A 23,911-nucleotide genomic window follows, 5' to 3' on the forward strand; every position below is an offset into this window, starting at 1 on the left:
ATCAATGGTAATGCATAAACAACTGGATGAATCCGGAGTTGAGTATTTAACAAGTGCCCTAATTCTATCGTTAGCCACCAATATTGTACCAGAAGCCTGGAAAGTTGGCAGGGTGGTCCCGCTACTGAAACTATCAGATGTAAATCGTATATACCGATCTCCCAATTGTCGCCAATAGCATAGATTCTAGAGGCACTACTCCTCCTTCTGATGAGAAGCAGTTTCTCAGTTGGCCAATATTATTACACGCCATATTCACACATATCAGTCGAGGACTGAAACAGAGCTGGCCGTGTGTCCGAACAGTTGTGGTGGTTCTTGACCTATTCTATTCGCCGACCTAAGCTATTTGAGGACATAGAAAAGACTTCCTTGCAGCCGTGTTTGAAATGTAGCAAAATAAATTATATGTGTGGGTACCAGTGGTATCTGATATTCAGAAATAAGAAGTCTAAAACAGCTAGAGTGTCACGTGGAATTCGCCAAGGCTGGGCTGTTTAACCTCTACCTTTCTAAAAGTTCACACCCTTCAAACGCCATAGAGATCGTAATGTATACGGAGGATGGTTTGATCTTTACGGTGATAACATATGTGATAGATTAGACGCCTATACAGCTGACTTAGTACAGTCCTTCCATCTGAGAAATATGAACAAATCCGCCCCTAAATCTACTGCCATACTGTTCACCACCAGGACGACTGAAATTAAGGTCCTCTTGAACATATTGGTCGATGATTCATTGATACCGATCACTAACTACCCCAAGATATTGGGTGGAACACCAGACAACATGTTCAGGTTGTCCCCACAACCCACAGCTATTTGGAAAACGGACAGAAGAAGGTTTTCAAGTCGCTGGCCGGCAGAGCTTGGGGTGCTGCCAAAGAAAACATGTTGACCTCTTATAAAGAAGCAATAGGCTGAACTGTGGTAAGCTATGCGAGATCAATGTAGTATTAAAATTTTAGCGCTACGCAGTGAAAGAATATTCAAACTTGCCAAAATGCCGCCCCCACAGTGGCGCTGCTTCCTTGTAAACATGGACAAAAATAGAAGGAGTTGACCAAGGGTGATGCAGTTTTGTACAAATACTTATGAGGGCATGGAAATGAAAAATTTCAAATTTGGTTCATATCGGTTTAGATTTTTAGCCCCCATATATATTTTCCCCGATTTTGCTATAACTCGGTAAATTTTAATTAAATATCCTTCAAATTACTATCCGATGTTTTCTTAGGTCATATATTTTACCGATTTTAACAAACATCGGTTCAGATGTTGATACTGTCCCTACAGCCCTCCCGTCATCAGAGAAGTAAGCATGAACATCTAGATGAACGAGCACATCATGCAGCCTTGAATAACAATATCACTGATGCAGTTACGCAGGCAGTACAAAGATACAGTTTGAATGCCGTGCTCCGATAGCATCCCCCTTCCATCGTAACAGAAAAACGCCAGCTGCCAAAGCAAACACGATTAAGATCCGGACGATGCCACCTCCTAAATTCATATTGGGCCTGAATTGATGGTACAATACCCAACACATGTCCTGAATGTGGATTGAGACCGCACGACATGCTGCATTTATTTAGCTGCTCAGCTAACCCCACTCACCTGTCTCCTGATCCTTTATGGAAGCAGAATTTTGAATACAGGAGTTTTTGAGTCTGGATACAGAGGAACGACGGCCAGATATCTGTATAAAATATATGAACGAACATATTTGGGTTGCTACCACAAAATTGGCTAGTGGGCGAAATAATTTATCGTGGCCCACTGACATTGGTCCAACCTGCCCTAACCCAACAATACCCCATATCAATGAAATACTACCCTATCAAACTAATTCACACCAGTACACAAGTATCAAATGATAATAATCATTATATTTAAGCATGTTGTATAACGCTATGCGCTCGTGGGTGTGTGTGTCTGTGTCGAATTGTGTGACTTTTATTTAAAGACATATAAACAATTCATTATATTAATTGTTTACGATTAAAATACGATTAAACAATGTCAGTGCCACCATCGTTGTCATCAATCGCCATAAACTCGAATTGAGGACAAAGAATGCCCAACCAAATGTCTTTGTCCACAACCAATGAACAAAAACAATAACAGCAACAACATTACAATAAACAATATATAGACACACATAGTTCGTTTGTTCGTTTTATGTCTGTCCATATGTCCATTGGTATTGTTTATTGTCCATTTGAAAATTCACAACTTTACTCAGTTCTCTCACGCACAGCCCCGAAACACACCGCAGCACACACTTGCTTCTGCTTGCCACCAACCACACAGTCAACAACAACGAAAAAAGTGTCCAAACATTTAAACAACAATTAATCATGCAACGGACAGAACGAGAACAATTCATTTCAACAAAGATGAGGAACAACACTTTACTTCGTAAATTATAACGATGGATGTTTGGAAAAAAAATGCGCTTTTGTTCGGAAAGGTCGATACTGTAGTTTATAAGGTATTAGTAATTGACTAATGATTGATTTTTAGTAACAAATGACATAAAGGGTAGGCCAATAGATTGTAGACCACGGTAGTAGTGGAGTTGTACCTTTTAGTTTCGCTAGATACTATCTAAGGATAAAAAATTTATGGATAGTATTAGGTGGGGCGACAGTACGTGGACTAGAACTAGGGACTCGGGATCTACTATCAGGGGTTTACTTCAGCCTCGGAAGTTGTCGGAAACTGATTATATAATACCAACTATGATTTAAGTCGGTAGAAAAACGATTGTTTGATACATTGAGAGAAATAAACTTTACTTACTTAAGAACTTAACCTTTACATTGGCGCCTTTTACGATTAGAGCGGTCTTTCAATAACGGAAAGCTTCACAAGAACACAGGAATTTTCTTCAACCTAGCGGAATGAATAGATAATATGCCATCATTTTTGGAGGTAGTTGCATTTGAACTATTTCCGGATGCTACAATCCTGGACCGTAGCTTGAAATGCAAGAAATGTCTTACTGCACTCTACTCCTGCATGAACTCTATTGGGAAAAATTGGGGACTCTGACCAATGCACTGGCAGTATGTAAGCAACGCCCATCTCGGGTTGGCTCTAATTCGATCGATTTACCATTTAATCAATGTGTCAAGCCACCGGTGTTCTATAAAATTGTTCTATATATTGCCAATAAGAATATAAAAAAATATACCATTGTATGATCGCCTAACATCCGGGTAACGGATATACAAATAAAGAAGGAACGGGCCGCTAGAGTCCATCTTTTTTTAGGAAAACGATATGCAAAGATAAGACCAATGTCAGTTACTTTTTCCGATAGCTATATTGCGGATTAGTCTTTAAGGTTGGCTATGGTAAGATTTTTAGGGCTTTTGGAAGTGTGGACTTGCCCATGCAACAAATTATATTGTTGTTATCAGGACCACAAGAACAGACCTTAAACAGCAACTTAGCAAAAATTCTAAACTTCTTTTGATAGTTTTATTGTTTGCCAGCCGTTTAGTTGAGAAAAGTTAGAATGATCTTTCTTCCAGTAATAGGACTCTATTTAAATACAATTAGAAAATGTGTTGGTTTCCTAAGATTTTATTCTATGAGGAAATCTTTCGTTTTTATACGAATACGAGAAATCCTGTTGTTCTTCAATAACAAGATTTTGGTTCTCATAGATCAGACTAAATTTCGATGAAATGTAGTATCGATATCAGATGTGTGGGAAGAATTTGTAAATATATTTATGCTGAGAAGGATTCCTGTATTCTCTTCTTTTACGTTTGTTGAAGGCACAGAATTTTGGATTTATTAAAGTCATCTATTTGAAATGACTGAATGGAAAAATGTTTCATCTCCCTCATAAGCTGAAGAATTTTTTAATTTGTTTATCTTTAGATCAAAGAGCTTTAAGATAGTTACTTTATATTCGGCAAAGAATTTGTATCCAATGATTTCCTAATGGGAAAGGAACGTCCTTAAACCAAATCATTGACATATACCAAACATTTTTAGTAACAAAAATTTTTCATAAAAGACTCGAAATATTAAATTACGTTAAACTAAGTTTGAAAGAAATTTTTGAAAAAGTTTCAGTTATCTTGCACAATAGCCATTTTAGTATGTGCCGGCAGGGGTTTAGAGTTTTTGGGCCATTATCACAGGAAGTTTTGACTTAGTCAGGAAAAAAATTGTACCGTTGTAAACGGAGCCGCTAGAACAACATACTGTTGAATCAAGACGATGGGAAAGGAGCTCTTAAACTTCACTTTTTCGGAATTTTGTGTTGGAGGTACCCGAAGGAGTGGACCGATATAGTCAAAATTCTAACCTGATACATGACTGGATGAAATAATAAGATGTGCAAAGTCTGTACTAATCAGAAACTCCCTGCGAGAATTATCTTGCGGATTTGCCATTTTGTTTGGTGCCGACAGGGTTTTATGGAGCTTTTAGGTTTAGGAAGTATGGACTTGCGCAAAAAAAATTGTACCGTCGTAAAGGGAGCTGCTTTTACGATGAAATCGTTGACCACACCTTTTTTCTTGATGTGCTGCAATCAAATGAAGTCATTGGATCCCCAGTCAGGGCTGTACGGCGGATGACCCATCAATTCCACGTTTTATCCGGTCAAACAGGCGCTGCACGGTGGTCGAAAGCGCTGATCTAGCGGCGCGAAATTAATAACTTGCAAACGAATTGAGATACGACACTGAAATTTGGCACAAACTCTGCTTGTACCTGTGGGTAATAATGGGCCAAATATGAACAATATCGGCTGATGTTTTGGTATAGCCCCCATATAACGGTACCTTTAGATTTTCGGTATTTTGAGGATTTAAGCCACAATTTCGTAGCAAATTACCTGTAATTTGGTACTTAGAGTACCTAGTGGTCACAAAATATTTTCACCAAAAATTATGGACATAGGTGCACGTTTTGATATAGCCCCCATGTAACCGTACCTCCCAATTTAAGGTATTTTGAATATCATGTCCACATTTTTAAACCAACTTGGCTGTAATTTTGCATTCCGTGTTCTCACTGCGTATAAAATCTTCTTACAAAACATTTTCAACACGGATTTATGTTTCGATGTAACCCCTTTTTATGGTACCCCCGATTCATTGAATTTTTACTTGTTATCCCATATTTAATAACATATTTAGCTATAATATGGTATTATAGTGTCTCCGGGGGTAGAACTCCTCCTTGCAAACATTTCTAATGATAGGTCCATATTTTGATATAGCTCACATATAAATGCCCAGCTAAAATCAAGCAAAATCACATATTTTAAAAGTGCAGTTATCACAAGATTTGCAAATATTTGCAGCCCTAATGTGGTTATTCCGTATCCAGAGAGTCCAATTTCATTCCCCAAAAAATAGTCGAACCTAAGTTCGGCTAAGTTTACAAGATGCACTCTATGGAACAAGCGCGTACAACCCATAAAAACTCTAAAAAATTGGATTTTTTGAAAAATTATTGCTATATAAGTAAGTACCTCCAGACCCCAAACTAATTTTTATAATTTAAATCACACCCTCTGCTATTAATTAAAAATAAATCTTGTCCAGTTTCATTATGAATTTATTTAACATTTAAACAAATATGAAGCTAATTTTTTGCAACAATTTTTTAAAATCTGATGCAACAAAAACTCTTGTATTTTATAGTGAATAACTGAGTGAATATTTACAACAACAAAAATGAAAAAACAAAATCTTTGTCTGCAAAGTGTCTATAATCGATACAATGGAAAATATTTCGCAATTTAAAGTTCGATTTTTTTACTTTTGCGCCGCTAGATCAGTGGTTTCGACCAGTGTGCGCTGGTTTGAATCGATGTGTGAGAGCTCGCATTGTCTTCTCTTGTTCGTTTTTCGAATTTCTCAGAAGACTTCTGTAAACAAATTGTAATGTACCACTCAGGATTAACCGTCCTACATTTCTTAAGCAGTTCTACACGCAGAAAAATTTATGTTAGAAATATGTTTGGATCCAAACAAATATATGTTTGAGACCGGTTGCAAACAAATATATGTTTGCAACATTTTGTAACATATCTCAATGTGATATGTTTGGTTAAAACATATTTTTTATGTTAGAACATTTTTTTCATGGGTGGAGAGAGGATGTTTGTCAACGAGAGTAATAACAGTGCTCTCGCGGCTGTGGAATGCTGTTTTATAATAAAGAGTTGTGCGTATTGTATAATAGAAAACGTAGAAGCGAAGAAGGGGGCTTTGGTGGCATGTATTCGTCAAACTCGTGTGTTTCTTGTTTTGTTGTTGTTAACGAAGAAGAAAAGAAGCAATGATATGAATTATATTTTTTTTCTTTCTTCAGTGTTTTAGTTGCCTTTGTAGAGTCAAGACGGTAAAGTGAGTGAATAAATCAGTGTTTTGTGTTTTCTTAAAGAAATTGTACTTTCTAGTAAATTAAATGCCCAATACATTTTATAATTGAATCGGAAAGTTGAATGGAATTAATTTATTGGACAAGGAAGAAATCGCATTTAATATTGGTAATTACATACATACTTATGTATATTTGAAATATGGCATATGCATATTTATTTATTACATTACATAATCATTTGATTCTAGATGCCGATTCCCCGCGGATGATTTCAACTATGAGGACAATTTATTTTATTTCACAACTAAGGAGAAGCGTTCAACAACGTTTTATATATTTTTCCTTTTTAAAAGTGTGACTATTTACAAATTATTTCAATCAGTTTTTCTTTTATTAAAGTGTGTTATGTATTTCTTTGGAATTTTGTATGTACCTATGTGTTTGTTGTTCTTTTGCTTTTAATAAAAAACCAGAAATTTTGTGTGTATACTATAGAGATAGCCAGTGAGTTCTTACTGAGAGCAAGTGAGCACACATTTTAAAGTGTTTTACATTGAATTTTACGCTCCCTTGCTCTCAGTAAGCGCCCACTGGTGCATGTGTTTGTTTTTTTGTGCCTTTTGGGTTTGTATTTTTTTCACCCAAACATATAAAATGTTTGCACCCAAACATAAAATTGTTTCCACCCAAACATATCTTTGTTTGCACCCAAACATAAGTATCTTTGCACCCAAACATATATATGTTTGCACCCAAACATATATTTGTTTCCACCCAAACATATATTTGTTTCCACCCAAACATATATTTGTTTGCAGACCCAAACATATATTATGTTTGGGACTGTTGCAAACATATATATGTTTGCTGCCAAATATGTTTGGGACATATCGACACCTCCAAATAATAGTATTCTAAGTCTAAAAAGTGATTTTTTCAGGAGAAGCTCTCAAAGTTTGGAAATTTTTTTGAACTTCAGTACTATGCTAAGTAAATATTTGTTAATAACTTCTGTTCGGATTGACCGATCATTACCAAAATTAGACAGAATTTAAGTTAAAGGACGTTCGACACCTCCAAATAATAGTTTGCTAATTCTGAAAAGCGAGTTTCGCAGGACAAGCTCTAAAATTTTGGAAATTTCTTTGACCTTCAGTACTATGCTAAGTAAATATTTGTTAATAACTTCTGTTCGGATTGTCCGATCATTACCAAAATTTGACAGAATTTAAGTTAAAGGACGTTAAATATAAAAATGTAAAGAACTTGAAAACATGCTAAGTCGACTTAGCATACTATTATTTGGAGGCGTCGATATGTTAGAGAGGCCGTTTTTTTTTTTTGCGTGTAGTCACAACGCTGCCAGTTTGCCGAAGAAGCAGGCTACCATTTTATTCGAAAGTCTTCTTCCATGAACAACAATCGTTGGATTTGGCTCGCTAAATTCCTGTTTTCTTTTTTTTTTTTTGGTCTCCTAAGCACAGATCCAAGATTCGTCGCCTGTGACGATCTTATAAATGTCGTTTGAAGCACCGCGATTGTTTTTATTCACAATTTCTTTGCACCAATCCACAATAGTCTCTTTTTGAGCGATTGACCAATTTTGCTGGATCCAGCGAGAAAAAAACACTTTGCGGCCAAGTGTTCATGCAAATACCAAATCTTATATGGTGGAAGAAATGCCCAAGAATGCCTCTATCTCACGGTATATAACATGGCGATCTCGCATTATCCGATCACGCACGTCTTAATTTGTTCTGACACAACGGGCGTTTTTGGACGACCCTTACGATCTTTGTTTTTAGCGAGTGTCGACCACGATTAAATTCACTAAACCAGTTTTTTATAGAGCTATAGAATGGTCCTGAATAGACATACAAATATTTAATTTGATCGATTCACTCGTGCCGTGATTATCCACGGCGAAAGTTGTGAAAAATTATCGGAAAATGTTCACAAGTAAATTCCATTTTTTTGCAAAGTAATTTTTTCAAGTCACTGTGAACAACCCAACACATGGTCGTATGTCAAACTGTCCTGAGTACGCTTAGGCTAAGAGCTGTCAAAAAAAAAAAAAAAAAAAAAAAAAACATTGTTCCACAACATCCCATACGGGACAAGGGAGACTTCTCTCATATCAATGAGTGCACCCCGATTCATATTAGCTCAATGATATGGGACCTACTGTTTATCGCCGAGTCCGAACGGCGTGTCTAAAGACACCACTTGTAGAGAAGTTTTACAAGGCTGAAATACTCAGGAAATGTCGCCACCATTACTGAGGGGTATTTTTGCCACCGTTGAAAAATGTTTGATGTTGCCTGGCCGGGGAATCGAACCACCGACCTTCTGTGTGCAAGGCGGGCGTGCATACCATTGCACCACGGTGTCAAGCCTTCCAAAAAAAAAAATGTCAAATGACGCCTGGCGACACTGCATGTTGCCTAGGCCAGAAAGTTTTTAGTGTCCTTCGTATATTATGGACAATTAACAATTAAAATTTGCATCGAACGAAAAAATCAAAATACCCTTAGAAATAGCTTTCGGTGATTTTACCGAAAACTTTGTTGCAGTTTGTAACATGGAAGGTAAATTCAGTTCTTTATAAATAAAGCAACACTGAAGGGACCCACTTATATGTATGTTAGACAGTAGTTCTATCATCTTACCTCTAGATTGATGTAATTTGTATTAAGGGAGAGGTCAAGAGTTGGTTTTCATGTTTGGTTTTCGTAATTTGACGGAATATGTCTCCAAAGTTTAAAATATGTCTCCCAGAATTTAGAATTGAAAATATGAAAATAATTTTGGATATTTTTCCACAAATTTTAGGGTCAAGCTCACCAGCTAAACACTACCCGATATCTGTGTAAAAATTTGGTCACCTTCGCACACTGCAAAATATGAGCACTTTAGCGGAACTTTACTAATAACTTTTAAAGAAAAGGTGTAGATTCCTAAAATTTTGCACAAAATGTTTTCTTATATTAGTGGACAGTGTGGGACTCAAATTGGGCCACATAGACCCCCGGTTTCCTGTAGCGGTCACGTAACGGTGGCTGCCGTTTCTACGTTTTACATTCATTTTTCAATCGATTTTGATGTAAATTGGTATATTGAGTTTTCAGCGGATAGAAAACTTATGTACAAAATATTTTCAATATAGGTTCGCGTTTTGGAATAGCCCCACATGCCTGGTTCCCTCATATTGGGTATTTTAAAGGTTAAAGACAAAAATTGCAGCCGATTTTGATGCAAATGTAAATTTTAAGATGTTAGCGAATAAAGAACCTCCTCACACAAAAGCTGTCAACATAGGTCCACTTCTGGGTGAAGCCCCACAACCCTACACATCTATTAAGGAGTAAAATGTCAATATTTTTTGTTTTCATTTATATATATATAATGTTTATTGGTCCATTCAGCAGGTCTGTACCATTAATTTTGTTAATAATGTCTTTCAGATCAAGTTCAGGTCTGCACTACATTACAATTTTTAACGTATTTTGGTATTTGTACCGCAGCATCTAAAAATGTTGCACTATATGTAAATCACCAACATTTAGAGGTCAAAATTATGAAAAATTGCGAGAGGTTTCTTAATTTTACAGAAATTATCACTGTTAGAATTAGTGAGTCCATTTCTTCAAAACACAGTCAACAATGGCGTTCATTGTCGCGTTTACCTTCCACTTTTGGAAAATGCAACTGAATAAAATTCCCGAAGTCTTTTTAGAAAATCTTGAATATCTCCAAAGACCGCGCGATACCGCACCAGTTTTATAGCTTTGCGAACAGAGGAGAATCCAATCTTTCAGATTATATATATATCTTAACACGTGAATGTACGTAACTCACTTTTGAAATGACTACGGAAAATAAAAAATGACAAGTTTGAAAACTTCAAAAAATCACTTCTTTCCGACTAAAATTGCACGAAAACAATAAGAGTTTTTTGCATTTTTTAAAGTGTAAAATATCATAATTATTTTGTAAAATATTATGAAAAATAAATCATGGCATACTGACTTACCATTTGTCCGCGCCACTCCATTTTTTTAATGAATCAAAAATACATTTCTTACAAAAAAAAAATATTAAACAAAAGTGCAACTTCAAATGCATTTTTTAGTCGTTTCGTGGAGTAAATCGACAAACTGAGTATGAACCATTTGCAGTGGAGTACTTAGCTAACGAATTCAATAAAAGTTTAATTAATTTTATTTCTTAATGAGGATTTATTTGACGTATACGCAAGGGAGTTGACATTTAAAACCCAGTGGGTTTGTTAAATTCGGGTATATAAAAACGCACTATAACTCCGAACTCTTGCGTGATTATGATTATACTACACAAAATTTAAATTTAAACCCTTATATATTAGGCTGTAACTGTGTTATCTGAGCACGTAATTGGCACGTATGTAAACGTCGAGAGATCGTGTTCCAAAAATAACTCATGCGGGCGGAATGTATATTACCCTTTTCACTTTGTCGTGTAGGGTATAAAAATCCAGCTGATTATAATCAGAAAAAAATAATAATAATATAATAATCAGAGAAGTTTGATGCATTATACTGTTTACAATTTTTGTTCCTTAAGACAAGATCTACAACTTTGCCTCTGAGATAAATTCAAAATTCCTAACGGTTTGGAAGATATAGTCTTGAAAAATTACCCCTTTTTACATCAAAGCCTCAAACCTTTGGGGGCCTATAACCGCAAAAGTGGATGAGATAGGGAAAAATGGCGAGACACGTGCCTTCTATTTTTTGGTCTTCTATCACACTCGGGAGTCAGAATATGGTTAATAAAACATGACTCAAAAAATTACACACAGTGTTAGTAAAAATTTTATTAATTTTGTGTGTTGGAATTTATTTTTAGAATCGACTCCGCAGTTGGTGTCAATGTCGTGAAAAAACTTTGCTGGAGTCGGAGTCCAAACAAAAATGGGTCAACTTTGAAGCCTTGGATAATATAAACAAAACAATAAATTTAAACACTAATTTCTTGGTCCCAAAATCACTGAAGAATATAAATACATAAAAATTTTGTTTTCTTGCTTCTCAAACGTAAAAAACTTATTGAAGTCTTTGGAATAATACAAAAACATCAACAAAAAAATAAGCCTTTACTCCTCCATCCACTGTGCCGCATAAGTATGTATGCACTCTCTGACAGTTGTAATGAAAAGTAAAAACTTGTTGAAATATGCGATTAAACAATAAATACAAAAAAGCAACAACAAAAGTTGCAAGAAAAGTTCACACATTTCCACATGACTAACTAAAGTTGTTCTGTCGGATGTTTGATGGTGATCTTCATTGTAATCAATTGGCGATGTTCTTCTTCCCGCTGATAGCACACACACACATACTCATGAACATACACATGTTGCCAATCATTTAATATAATTACAATTTCCAGTGAATTGAAGTGCACTCTGAGAGAATCAAATGAAATGTTGTTGTTGTTGTTGCTGCTGCCCCAACAGTTACTCAATAGAATTTCATGTTGTTTTTGTTCATAGTATCTTGTTTTGTTGTTGTTGCCTTTGCTGTAATCTTGGAAAAAGTTGTTGCACAAGATTTGTTGCAAGTAACCAAAACGACAAACAACAATTCACTTATACGCCAACATCGAACTGGTTTTGTGTAAAGTTATAAGAATCGACAGTTGGGTTACCATGTTAACCCATTGAATACTGTTTTGTTTACAAGTAAAAGAACGTTTGTAGGAAAATTATATTTTATTTGGAAAATGTTAACACTTGATGTTATTTCAGTGGCAGTTGTACGAATGTGTTTAACATATTTTTGGGGAGCAGTACATGACCGCTCATAGTGCATCATTTTTAAATGTGTAGTGGAAACAAGTGCAGTTGGGATGGAAATTATCAGCCTATTCGAATCTGTACAAGTTAAATGTAATATTTATTCTAAGGTAGGACAGGTACAGAATGAACCACACAGAGTGAGAACTTAGTATCAAACCGTATCTCATAGTATATTATTCTATTATCAACCAAATCTGATTAAATCTATGAGAGTACATCTGAAGATAGATTATGCTTAAATTTTAAATTAAGAAAATGTTCACAAAAATTAGACATGAAAAATTTCAAATTTTTAGACTGTGTTATTTTCCTCAGAAAAAAAAACATATTTGTCGTTGCAACCATAGTCCTACCTTCAGGGGAAATGTGAGATATCGAAATACCTCTTTGTTTTTCATTTCATGTAAGTACCTTCTGATCCATTTACAATCATTTGACTATTCGGGGCCGGACATTACTCCCACGGATAAAACCACAAAATTATTTATGTCCGCTATTTGTGGACATAACTCCCAAAAAAATTGCGGACATAATTGCCAAAACATTTGGAAGAAAATTTTGCACGCGTTGCCTGTGTTTAAATCTGTCCAAGGGTTTAAGTCTCAAATTCCAGCCGAAGGGAAGTCGCCTGCTTCATCTTATAATGTTGAAATGTCTTACAATGCAAAGAAGATTTGGTTCGCTTAGTCCCACTTTGTATCTGTCCAAGGGTTGATGTTTTAAATCCCGGGCAAAAGCCGGCAATCTACCACAACTTTTAATCTAAAAACAAAATTATTGGATTGACGAATAACATAAATTGACGAAAGTCGTGAGGGTCGTTCAAACACGGGCGTTGTACCGGAAAAAATTAAGCCGTGCGTGAACGGATTATGCAATGTCGCCATCTTATAAACCATGAGATAGAGACATCCTTGGGCATTTCTTCCACCAACTAACATTTGATACTGCATGAACACCTGACCGCAAACATGGATTATTATCGTTAGATCCAATATCTTGTGGATTGGTGCAAAGAATTAGTGAATAAAAAGGATCGTTGTGCTTCAAACGACATTTATAAGATCGTCACAGACGACGAATCTTGAATCTATGCTTAGGAGCCCGAAACAAAACAGGAATCGACCGTTTAGGTCTTGGAAAGAGAGCCAAATCAAACAAAACTTATTCATGTAAGAAGCACTTCGAAGCAAATGGTCGCATGTTTCTTTGGCAAAACTTAGGGTATGACGACTATATGGCTTCAGAAATGTAGTTCTGAGTGGTACACTATAATTTTTTTGCCAGAAGTCCCCTGAGAAATTCGAAAAACGAACAAGTAAAGACGAATCATTCTGCTTCATGACAATGCGAACTCTCACACATAGATTCAAACCAGCGCCTGGTTGACCGGACAAAACGTGGGATTGATGGGTCATCCGCCGTACAGCCCTGACTGGGGATTTATTAATTTTATTTGATTCCAGCATATCAAGAAAAAAGGCGTGGTCAAGGATTTTCGTAGCCAGAAGATGCTATGAAAGCAATCAAAAACCATGTTTTGGAGGTGTCTAAATCGGAGTGGGAAGGGATTCAACAATTGGTTTCAGCGCATGGGCGTGAATTTCTTTCACCCTAAATGAGCACGACAAATGAAAAAGGATTTCTGAAAGAGGCATTTCCAGTAGTGGGACGCATTTTCGGATATCCGGATTGGTAATTTCGTCACGATTTTATAAACATTTGTACACTTCGAGTCATCAAAACATAAATTTTTGAAAAGAAATGCGGATATCCTAAGCGGGCCTTCATAGTCTACAGTGGTAAATATTCTCTAAAATGTATGGTAATGACTTATGCGTAAAATATACGACTTTTGCAGACAGAACGCTTCCAAAAATAAACTTGTTGAAAAAAAACAACAAAAAAACAAGTAAGAACGGTGTTAAGTTCGGCCGGGCCGAACTTGTTATACCCTCCACCACGAGTTGTATTGAAGTAAAATGGAATAATTAGTTTCCTTTCGTGTATGAAGAAGACTTAATACTAAATTTCAGCAATTTCGGTTAAACAATGTGAGGCACCATTCTATGGGGGCTAGTTCAAAACGTCGATCTATACCGGCAGATTTCTGACGGAAAGTTTTTAGGCTCAAAGAAGACTAAATACCAAAATTCCTATATTTCGTTAACAGAATGTGGCTAACACTTAAAAAATACCGAAAATCAAGAAGTACGCTTCTATGGGGATATATCAAGACGTGGACCTATACTGATAATACTCTTCTGGAATATTTTATAACTCTTGGAAGGCGAAATAACGAATTTCAGCCATTTCGGTCGGATATTGACGTCACAATCTTCAGTATTACGAAAATCGAGAGGTACCGTTCTATGGGGGCTATATGAAGGCATGGACCAATACCGACAAAGTTCTCGGGGAAAGTTGTATACCACCAACGTAGACTAAGTACCAAATTTCAGCCATTGCGGTGTGATAATGAAGCTAAAACCTTTAAAATACCGAAAATCGGGAGGTACCGTTCTATGGGGGCTATATCAAAACGTGGACCGATATATCATCCTGCAAGTAATAAAAACTTCTGTACCAAATTTTGACTCTCTATCTTTAAAATTGCGAGCTGTATCTTGATTTCAACAGACAGACAGACGGACAGACGGACATGGTCCAATCGACATAGAATTTTATGCTGATCAATAATATATATACTTTATAGGGTCTCCGACGAATATTTCGATGTGTTACAAACAGAATGACAAATTTAATTATACCCTCCATATGGTGGAGGGTATAACAAGCTTTGTTAAGCATTACACTTGATTATCTAAAGAATCCTTGCCAAAGCGGGATATACGGGTGTATCCTTAAGCAGGAGGGATATACTTTTACTGAATATTACTGAAAGTACTTAATTTTCAATATAGAGTGAATATGCATCGCTATTCTTATAAAATCTTTCTGTTTTTCCAAGTTGTAAAGGGGGGTTCTACTCAAATGAGCCAAATTTTTTACTTTATTTGGTTTTCCTTGTATAATTATACCCTAAACCACTATGTGGAAAGGGTATTATACGTTAGTTTTGGTAAAAATTCATGTAACACCGCGAAATATTCGTGGGAGACCCCCAATGTGGTATACCAATCTTCATATCTTGGCGAGATAAAGCGATTTTGAGATGTGTGTCCGTCCGTCCGTCCGTGTGTCCGTCTGTCCATTACAAATTGTAATCAAACTCCAGGCCGCAATTATGGACCGATCGTCGAAATTTGGCATGAAGGTCGGTTTCACATTAGAATAGATCGCTATTTAATTTAGCGGGTGAAATGGGCCAAAAACATAATTTTTATCCGATTTTGTAGCTGCTCTGTAGGTCGCAATAATAGTCCGATCGCCTCGAAATTTTTAATAAGGCAAGAGTATATGACGAAGAAGAAGCTTGTAATTTGAGATCGCGATCAGATAATATTTAGAGGGTTAAAAAATTGTGAAAATTTTTAATATACAGCTTATATCTTTATTCCTGGAAGAGATATTCCGGGCAATTAAGCTATACTTGGAAGAGGAACGCTTGATCTTTCTATAGATTGCAATTGTGTTGGTGTACACGATGAGATAACAGAGCTACAGCCTACTATACCCAGTTATTTGTTTGAAGTGTTATGATAAACACGCTATATAGAGTTCGCAATTATAACTCAATAATCACGAAATTTTGCACGGGGTAAAAGTTTAGGTAGAAGAAGACGCTTATAATTTTGGATGACGATCTGATATTATTTAGCGTGTGAATTGGTCCATTACGTTTGTATGAAAAATACAAAAAAATATTTTGGTCTATATTTCATTTCCAGGAGGGCATATGCCGGCAAAGTAGACTACATATGGAAAAAGAACTACTGAACTTCCCCCTGATGCAAATTACAATCACGTGTATATTAGATAACGGGCCTACTGCCTAATATATGGTAACATGGGGCGGCTACGCCATCGCCGATTTTCTCGCAAGCTACAAATGATAGAAAATATCCGTTAAAGGGAAAATTGTGAGTTTAATGTAGGTCTATAATCTCCCAAAAGTTGGCAGTTGTGTCATTGGTATGATAGCGGACGCACGCGGTTTTGTGTTTTCAGGGTATTGGGAAAAATAATTATGGTAGGTATTTTTTGTGATATCTTCTTTACCTTTTGTGATATCAAAAGCACATTTTATACCGTTAGAAGACAACTACTGAAGATTATAAATCCCAATCATTCGCATGAAAAAATCAATTACAAATGTGAATATAGTAATATTATGAAATATGTAAGGGGTGGGGCGCCTACGCCATGATAGGGGTGTGGTGGGTTAATTTTAGAAATTTGTCATGTTTAACTTAAATTCTTTATGCCATAGATATATGACACTATAATGTGAAGTTAAAATCAAATATTATCCTTAACGTATCTTGTTTTAGTAATATTATCATTTTTGTACCTGAATTCAAGGTACCTACTTCAATTAAGTAGTAGACTCTGGTTCTTTTTGTGAATTTTAACATTATTTTTGATTATTCAATAGAAAACATGTTCTGTTTTTCGCATAATGTTGATATTTAAGGAAGAAGTATGGTATTGTAGTTATAGAGCCCGTTGGTGAATGTCCCATATCGATGGCGAAGCTGCCCCATGGGTGGGGAGGCTTCGCCACTTTTTAGACATTTTGTAAATTCTTAAAAATAATATTTAAAAAACAAAATTATAACGATTCATATATCAAAACATATAGTCAAGATATGCTAATATTTTTAACAAAAATAATATTTGAAAAAACTTTAACGGTGTCGATATGAGAACATTTTGAACAAAAACGTGGCGATGGCGCCCCATGTTACCATATAATGTGTTTTGTGTAGCGAAACACATGGCGTCCTAACGTTTTAATTGCCCAATTGGATTTTTATGCATACGTAGCAACATAGGTCGCTTTGTCACCTTTTTGCAAAAGGATTCCCCAGCCAGGCAAAATCAAATTTTCAACAGTGGCAAAATATCCTTCAGTAAGGTTTGTGACATTTTCTGAGTATTTCAGACATATAAAACCTTCATGAATCGGGGTACACTCACTCATTAATATGAGAGAAGTCTCCCTGGTCCCTTCTGAGATGTTTGTGAAACAATTATTATATTATTATTTAAGCTTGGTGCGATACGGTTCCAGAATCCACAAAGTTATTTTTTACAATAAGATTATTTGTTCCAAAAATAAATTTTGATTTTTGAAAAGCTAATTCCCAGTGGTAAATGTGTAGGGTATCACATGGTCGGCCCCGTCCGACTATAGCTTTGGCTTACTTGTTCTTATATAAATTGGATTTGAATGCAAATTAATGAATAAGTTAACTCCGAACACATGAAGCAATATATAATAAAACTTACCCCCGGTTTATGTATTTCGAAACGAAAATGTGTGCGCATGAAAGACACCCAAACTGTAGTTTTTGAAATATTATTTCATTTGCTTTTGCTTCAAAACAAAAAAGAAATTTGAAATACACACTCAAATTTGGTAGTTTTTCTTCCGCATTCGTTTTCTTATCGACATACATAAACAGGCCCTTAAACACTCCACATCTTGTATAGTTCGGAAAAAAATGGAGGTTGAAAAAAAATTTAGGGGGGTTCTATTCAAGTGAGCGGCAGTGTATATAGTGGACAAATTTTTGTTTCCTGTCACAATAGTCTGAGTGCTTTAAAAATACACGGCGACCAACTAAAATGACTGGTGGGCTAGATAACTCGGACAACTCCTTCCGATTCCCTTCTCATAAAAGTTCAAAATGTTCGCGTATGTTAAGTTTAAGGGTTGCGCTTGTCATAACAACTATACTATTTATTTCATGGAAAAGTCTATGCTTTTCAAATCCTACGATGCTGGATTGTCACGAAACTTATCGAAAGGAACGAGTCCAAAATTATCAAGGATGGAATAGATTATTAAATGAATCCAATATTTACACCGCCTTACACGCGGAAAATCTACGCTTCAATCCCTGACCATTGGCAGCTGGATTTCTTTTGTTTAGATTTATGGGGGATGGTCTCCGAGAACGGCATTCACACTGTACCTTTGTACTGCCTTTGCAATTGCATCAGTATAAATGATATTCGATGATACAGAGGTTATCGTTAATACTTTTCGACTTCCGTTTCTCCACGTCCTAAAAATCTCTCCTGACGTGCCTTGGTGGGGGAAGCCTTTCCACTAGATCGTGGAAGGGATGCTCACGTAAACACGCACTTCGTCGACAACATGTTGTTGTTTTGATGTACCGATAAAATCTCCGTCTCCTACGCTGGGGTCATGAGGATGCACCCTGTTGCAGCTCTCAGGCCCGCAGGTTTGAATATTCTTCCACCAGCATGGGCTCGTACGTTACCAAAGATCGGCCTGTGCGAGGTTTATGTGTTTTTTAATTGAAACAAAGGCACATTTATAAAAAAGTAACAAAACGTATATTTGGTTCGAATGAAATACAAGAACTGAAAATTATAATTTCAAAAATGAAAAAAGTATTTTTCTGTCAATTTAAAATTCAAAGAAAAGGTGATGTAAGTTTATAAGTACAAACATTGTAAAGTATGCACCTACATTACCCCCTTCCTAGTGAAAACGATACAGATTTCTCTTTAGATTTAATAGGGGTCATCTGTTGACTTAAATCAATTTCTAAATGTTCAATTTCTGTAAATGCTGGTTTAAGTCGATCAATTGTGATGTTATCTTTCTTGCTTCCGATTTGAAGGGTAAAATATTTTGGAAATCTTTTGATCACTCTGTAAGGTCCATGAAATTTTTGCTCAAGAGGTTTAAGTACATGATCACTTCTTATCCACACATGGGAACATACATTCAATTCCTTGTTGATAAATATATTTGAACTGTTCTTATTTGAAGTTGTTGCGGGTTTAATTCCAGACATTAATGTTTGAAGATGTAACAGAAAATCATCTGAATCTAGAACGACATTACTTTCGGTGAACATTTGACCAGGAACATGAAGTGTTTCGCCATATACCATTTCAGCTGGAGAGCAATTAATTGCATCTTTTACCGAAGTTCTTAACCCTAGCAATACTAAAGGCAAAGACCTTGTCCATTGAGTTTTGTTGTGGCATATCAATGCGGATTTAAGAGTTCTGTGAAGACGTTCAACTAATCCGTTCGATTGTGGATGATAAGAAGTCGAATGTTTTAATCGAGTTCCTAATAACTTTAATAGATTCCGAAAAGTATTCGATGTGAACTGACGTCCTCTGTCTGTATGAACAATATCTGGTGGACACAAACGAGATACCCAGCCATTTAAGAAACTTTGGGACAAAGTTTCCGCTGTAATATTCGGCATTGGTATTGCTTCCATCCATCGGGTAAATCGATCAATGCAGGTAAGAATATAGCGATGACCATCTGATAGTGGAAATGGGCCAACTATATCTAAGTGCACATCAGCAAAACGTCGCGATGATAATGGAAATGTCCCGATAGGACTTTTTGTATGGCGAGTTATTTTTGATCGTTGACAATACTGACAAGATTTCGTCCACTGTACACAATCTCTTTTCATGAAAGGCCAGCAATAACGTTCAGTGACAAGTTTTACGGAAGATCTTGAACCAGGATGAGATAAATTGTGTAAACCATAGAATATTGATTTTCGCAATTGAACTGGAACATATGGTCTTGGATTATTAGCTTGAGAGACGTCACAAAATATCTTCGTATTTGAGGCAGGAATTGTAATGAGTTGTAAATTCATTGATGTTTCGGATTTTAACAAATCTTGAAGTTCTTGATCGCTTTGTTGAAGTTTTGAAAGTTCTTCAAAATCCAATAATGATAATGATTCTACACGGGAGAGTGTATCTGCAACGACGTTTTCATTACCCTTAATGTACCTCAAATCCGTTGAAAATTGGCCAATAAAGTTTAATTGTCGTTGTTGACGAGGGCTTGCTTTTTCTGGCTTTTGAGAAAAAGCGTAAATTAGTGGCTTGTGATCAGTATAGATTGAAAACGAACGGCCTTCTACGTAGTCCCGAAAATACTTAACAGCTTCATAAATCGCTAATAGTTCTCGGTCGTAAGTACTATAGCGTTGCTGAGTTTTGCTTAGCTTCTTGGTAAAGAAAGATAATGGTTGTAACTCACCATTTATTCGTTGTTCCAAAACAGCACCTAAAGCAAAATCTGATGCATCTACTTTAATGGATAATTCTGCATCACTAACGGGATGAAATAACAACACTGCATTTGATAAGCTTGACTTACATTGCAAAAATGATTTTTCCGCTTCTTTAGTCCAAATGACAGGTCGTTTATCATTTTTCACCACATTCTTGAGAAGTTGGTTTAGTGGGGCTTGTTCTGTCGCTGCATTAGGTAAAAATCTTCTATAAAAGTTTACCATTCCGAGAAAGCGTCGTAAGTCCTTTATAGTCGAAGGCTTAGGGATACTTACAATTTCATCAACTTTGCTTCGAATGGGTTGCATTCCAGTTGATGATATTCGGAAACCAAGAAAATCGATTTCACTATTACCGAAAGAACATTTACCTTGATTGACGACAATGCCATATTTCTGAAACCTCTCAAAAACAATCTTCAGATGCTCCAAATGTTCAGCAGGCGATTTTGAAAATATAAGGACATCATCAATGTAGACAAAGACAAAAGGTAAACCACGTAGTACTTCATCCATTAAACGTTGGAAACTTTGGGCGGCATTTCGCAATCCAAACGGCATTTTGACAAATTCGTATAAACCAAATGGAGTAGCGATAGCAGTTTTTGGTACGTCGTCAGGAAATACAGGGATTTGATAGAACGCGCGCGCCAAATCCAACTTTGAAAATATGCAGCTACCGGCTAAGTTAATGCTGGCATCAGTGATAAAAGGTATTGGATAACGATCAGGTACCGTAATTTTATTTAGAAATCGGTAATCTCCAACACATCTCCACTCACCATTTTTCTTGGGAACCATATGAAGAGGATTCGACCAATTACTACTTGATGATCTAATGATCCCATGCTCGAGCATATACTCAAAATCTTTTTTGGCAATTTTAAAACGATTTTGATCTAAGCGCCGTGGTTTTGCATGTACGGGTGGTCCAGTCGTTTCAATATGATGATATATTCCATGTTCCGTTTTAATTCCAGGAAGAGTGGAGGCTTGATAGACTTCTGGATACTTCATTAACAATTTGTTGTACACAGATTCATTTTTCACCAAAGTTGTTATGCCTAGTGACGGAGATTTAGAAATTTTCGCTGAAACTTGCAGATTAGTTTTGCCATCAATCAATGCTTTACGCTTAAGATCAGGAAGAAGATGAAAATGTTTTAAAAAATCAGAACCAATAATGGGTTTTGTAACATCTGCTATAATAAAGGTCCAAGAAAATTTTCTGCGTAATCCGAAATCTAAATGCATAATTTTCTGACCGAAAGTACGAATTGAAGAACCATTTGCAGCAAAAATTTTAATACCACAGTCTGACGTTTTTGAAGTCTTGAAGCTCGGAGGAATTACAGACACATCGGCTCCGGTGTCAATTAAAAAATCTCTGTTGGAAAGCTTATCTCTAACAAAAAGGCGACACGAGATACCACTGTAATCTGGAATTGTCGCAACTTCCGAGTGGTCCTCTAGTTTTTTGAGAAAGAGCATGGGGACACGCATTTTGTTGCCTTTTCAGCAAACCGATTATGGTACCAACACCAGTCTCTGCGTCGTGACTTACTTCTGTTACGCGACTTGCTGTTATTACCTGTGTCTGAACGAGTCTGAGAGCGGTTTTTAGAAAAGCTGTTGAATTTCTTTTCTAAAGCTTCAATTTGACGGGATATTTTGGTCAGATCAATATTGCCAGCTGCAGCAGATACTTCATAAAGTTGTGGCGAACGTAGACTCATGATCTTATCTGCTTGCAGAGCTAACGAAGGCAAATCACTTACTTGACTTATTGTTAAAATAGACCGAACATCTTCTGGAAGTTGTTCCAAAAAGAGTGTCTTGAGAACAGCGTCATTTAATTGACCAGAAGCAAGATTTTTCATAATTTGCAGCAAATGCGATGGCTTTTGGTCTCCTAATTCTTGATTTTTCAGCAGTCTGCGGAGTTTTGATTCCTGAGATTCGGAAAATGTTTCCATAAGGCGATTTTTAACGGCAACAAATCTACCATCAGCAGGAGGGGATTCCAAAATATCACAAATGTGAGGAAGAAAATTTGAATCGATATTTGCTACAACATATTGGAATTTGGTCTCATCGCGAGTGATACCAGAAATTGCAAAAATAGCTTCAACCTGCACAAACCATAGTTTTGGATTTTCTTTCCAGAATGGAGGCAACTTGTGGACACTAGAAGCAGCAACATTACGGGCTTGAGAATTTTCATTCCGACCATCTGCTAATTGATCCGAATTTTCTGAGGGCATTGTTACACTAGTTTTGTATTTGGTTTTTGTATTCAACGATTTAAAACGCGAGGTCACCAATTAATGTGCGAGGTTTATGTGTTTTTTAATTGAAACAAAGGCACATTTATAAAAAAGTAACAAAACGTATATTTGGTTCGAATGAAATACAAGAACTGAAAATTATAATTTCAAAAATGAAAAAAGTATTTTTCTGTCAATTTAAAATTCAAAGAAAAGGTGATGTAAGTTTACAAGTACAAACATTGTAAAGTATGCACCTACAGGCCTTTTGCTTGATAAGAGGTCAACAAGTTTTCTTTGTCAGCAACCGAAGACTTGAGGACATCGTTCCTACTTCTGATTTTTTAGCAAATATCTGCGGCTTGCGGGGACGATTTAAACATGCTGGATGAAATCATGATTTCCAAGGCTGTCGGTACGTTTTGTAAACATTACTCTCTATAATAGAGAGTAATGAAGTTAAGTCATTGCGGCAATACTTCAGACTTAAACAATCACATGAGATTTAAACTTCAACAAAACAAACACATGCTGTCGAACTTTACACCCAATATCTAAGGTTCATGCGGAGCCTCATTTACCCCGTCCAGGTGGTAAACAGTATGACATTGGATTTAGCGGGGGGATATTTTTATATTCCTCAGAAGGAAGAACTACACTGAGTCAGCTATGTAGACATTTAACTCATCACAAACATATGTATGTATGTATGTCATAGACGAAAGAACCCGATGCCAAGATCGTACAATCATACGCATACATTACGATTTATATGCCGTCTAGAGGTTGTGGAGTTTCAGAAAGGTAGAAGTTAAACAGTTTCGTAACTGGGGAACTCCCAGTTTCACTCAAAGGCTTTGGGCTGCTTTTTCTGAATTCTACAAACGACTGGCATTCCGCACATATAGTTGGTTATCCAACGTTTCAAACACGGCTGGAAGGAAGTCTTCTCTATATCCTCGAACAGTTTGGCATGGTTGACGGTATCGAAAGCTTTCGATAGGTCAAGGGCCACCATAACTGTTCGGTTGCTTGGCCTGCTCTGGTTCAGTTCTCGACTGATATGTGTAGATCACAGCCGACCAAGAAGAGGGCACACAAAATTCTCAATATTTGCAACTTTTGACAGTGTGTTAGTAACGTTGTATGCACGCATGCTGCAAAACAAAAACAAATCAAAACATTTGTGTGCTCTTTCGTTGCGATCGGGTCGTGTGT

General features: G+C 36.4%; 1 protein-coding gene across 1 annotated transcript in view; it reads right to left on the reverse strand.

The window, feature by feature from the left end:
• LOC141392453 (uncharacterized) overlaps window positions 1–22,690 on the reverse strand; it is a 159,608-nt gene extending 136,918 nt beyond the window's left edge. The window contains exons 1-3 of the mRNA XM_073965391.1: window positions 21,991–22,690; window positions 21,780–21,895; window positions 20,703–21,560 (exon numbers count right to left, since the gene is read on the reverse strand). Of these exons, the coding sequence (XP_073821492.1) occupies window positions 20,703–21,560; window positions 21,780–21,895; window positions 21,991–22,690 (1,674 nt within the window). The remainder of the gene's footprint in view (window positions 1–20,702; window positions 21,561–21,779; window positions 21,896–21,990) is intronic.
• Between the last annotated feature and the right edge of the window lie 1,221 nt (window positions 22,691–23,911).

The sequence above is a fragment of the Musca autumnalis genome, unplaced genomic scaffold (assembly GCF_047663935.1).
Source record: "Musca autumnalis isolate F117 unplaced genomic scaffold, ASM4766393v1 scaffold_2, whole genome shotgun sequence".
Classification (NCBI taxonomy): Eukaryota; Metazoa; Arthropoda; class Insecta; order Diptera; family Muscidae; genus Musca; species Musca autumnalis.